We start from the raw sequence: 1,997 nt of genomic DNA, 5'->3' as shown, positions 1-1,997 counted from the left end.
TTGGGGGTTTTTTTTTTTTTTTTTCCCTGCCACGCCGAGCAGCTTGTGGGATCTTAGTTCCCTGAACAGGGATTGAACCCAGGTCCTTAGCAGTGAATGTGAGGAGTCCTAACCACTGAATTGCTAGGGAATTCCTAAAACGTAGTGACTTCAAACATGAAACAATCCCTTTTTTAATCTCAGATCTTACTATTTTCTTTTTTCCCTCCCTATGTTTCTTTTTGGTTATTTTCTATTGTTTTACCTTCAGGTTTCACTCATTTTTATGCAATATGTAACCTAACTGTTAACCCCATCTGGTGTAATTTCCATCTCCTGAAGTTCAGGTCTATTTAATAATATTCCATGTCCCTGCTTAGCTTTTTGAACATATGAAACACAATTATAATAACTGTCTTAATGTCTGTCTCTGCTGCTTCTAATGTGAGTTCAATTCTGGATGGGTTTTGATCGATTATTCTCTTCATTTTAGGTCATGTTTTTCTGTCTGCATGTCTGGTTATCTTTGATTGCATGCTAGACACTGTTGTGAGTTTCACCTTGCTGAGTGCTGGATATTTTTGTATTCCTGTAAGTCTAGTTGAATTTTGTTCTGGGATACAATGGAATTACTTGGAACTGATCTTTTGGGTCTTGCTTTTCTGCCTTGTTAGGCAGGGTCAGAGCAGTGTTCAGTCTCGGGCTGTTCATTCTCCTCTGCTTTTGGAGTGCTGTACCCAGTGTCCCATGAATTGCAGTGTTTTCCCATCTGTCTGGTGGGAACAGGCGCTGTCCTCAGCTGTGTGTAAGCATCAGGCGCTGTTCCTCCCATCCTCCTGGATGGGTCTCCCCTGGCCCTGGGCAGTGTCCTTGCATTCACGCACCGAGGAGCATTTTGCTGAGCTCTCAGTGGGGCCTCTTGTGGGTTTATGGAGTTCTGTCAGTTCAGCTCTCTCCTCTCTGGAACTCTGTCCTGCAGATTCTATCTGCCCTGTTGTTCCCTGACTCTCCACTCCATTCCCACAACTCAAGAGAGTCTGTCCAGCTCCATCTCATTTCCTCCTCTCTGTGCTGTAACCTAGACATTCTCTCAGGCAGTAAGCTGGGATAATTAATTGTTTATTTTGATTTTTCACGTGGGAGGGTAAACCTATTATTCTGTCTTTCCTATATTATAGGGCTTCCCTGGTGGCTCAGATGGTAAAGAATCTTCCTGCAATGCAGGAGATTCAGATTTGATCCCTGGGTTGGAAAGATCCCCTGGAGAAAGGAATGGCTGCCCACTCCAGTATTCTTGCATGGAGAATTGCACGGGCAGAGGAGCCTGCCTGGCAGGCTATAGTCTGCATGGGGTTGCAAAGAGTCAGATACGACTGAGTGACTAACACTTTCACACTTTCCTGTGTTATAGTTTTGAATAATTTGCAAGACTGTCAAATTCCTTTTCCTTTCTTTTATATCTTTTTATTTCTCTTTTTTTTTCCATTCCGATCTTTCATTCTAATAGGAACACTACCTGAATATAGACTGCTTGGATCACAGACCTGGTTTCATCTTCCATTAACTGGGAAAGCTTAGAGAAGTCATTTAATGTCTGTTGAAAATGGAGATGACAAATTATCTATTCATGCAGTTGTTGTGGGAATGAAGTGATGGCACACAGCCGGCTGACTGCAGGCATGTAGTCAGTGGATATGCTCTGAACACTGTAGAGCTGAAAGAAACCTTGATTAAGTCACGTGTCCTGTTGTTCAGCCTTCAGCTTGAGGGTTCATGTCTCACTGACTCACTGGGGTGATTCTGTCCACAGATCTGCCCTGGCCGCAGCCATTCTATCGACAACACTTACTGGCCGGACCGTTGCCATTCCTCAGCCTCGCCGGAGAGCCCACTCTGAGAGCGACATGACCTCCATGGAAAAAGACAGTTTGATCGAGCCCTACGCCACTACCTCAGAGCTGAGGCATCAGTAAGGATGGCTTCCTCTCAGGGCAGAGGGGGAGCAGCTCTGCGTGGGT

The 1,997-nt window shown here is 44.8% G+C and overlaps 1 protein-coding gene across 3 annotated transcripts in view; it reads left to right on the top strand.

The window, feature by feature from the left end:
• Positions 1-1,997, top strand: part of CEP89 (centrosomal protein 89kDa) — an 83,867-nt gene that overhangs the window by 9,640 nt on the left and 72,230 nt on the right. For all 3 annotated transcript variants that reach the window (XM_010848931.1, XM_010848930.1, XM_010848932.1), the window contains one exon: positions 1,790-1,948. In XM_010848931.1, the coding sequence (XP_010847233.1) occupies positions 1,790-1,948 (159 nt within the window). The remainder of the gene's footprint in view (positions 1-1,789; positions 1,949-1,997) is intronic.

The sequence above is a fragment of the Bison bison genome, unplaced genomic scaffold (assembly GCF_000754665.1).
Source record: "Bison bison bison isolate TAMUID 2011002044 unplaced genomic scaffold, Bison_UMD1.0 scf7180017864280, whole genome shotgun sequence".
Classification (NCBI taxonomy): Eukaryota; Metazoa; Chordata; class Mammalia; order Artiodactyla; family Bovidae; genus Bison; species Bison bison.
Note: the sequence above shows the minus strand (reverse complement) of the source record. Positions and strands in the feature narration are given on the sequence as shown.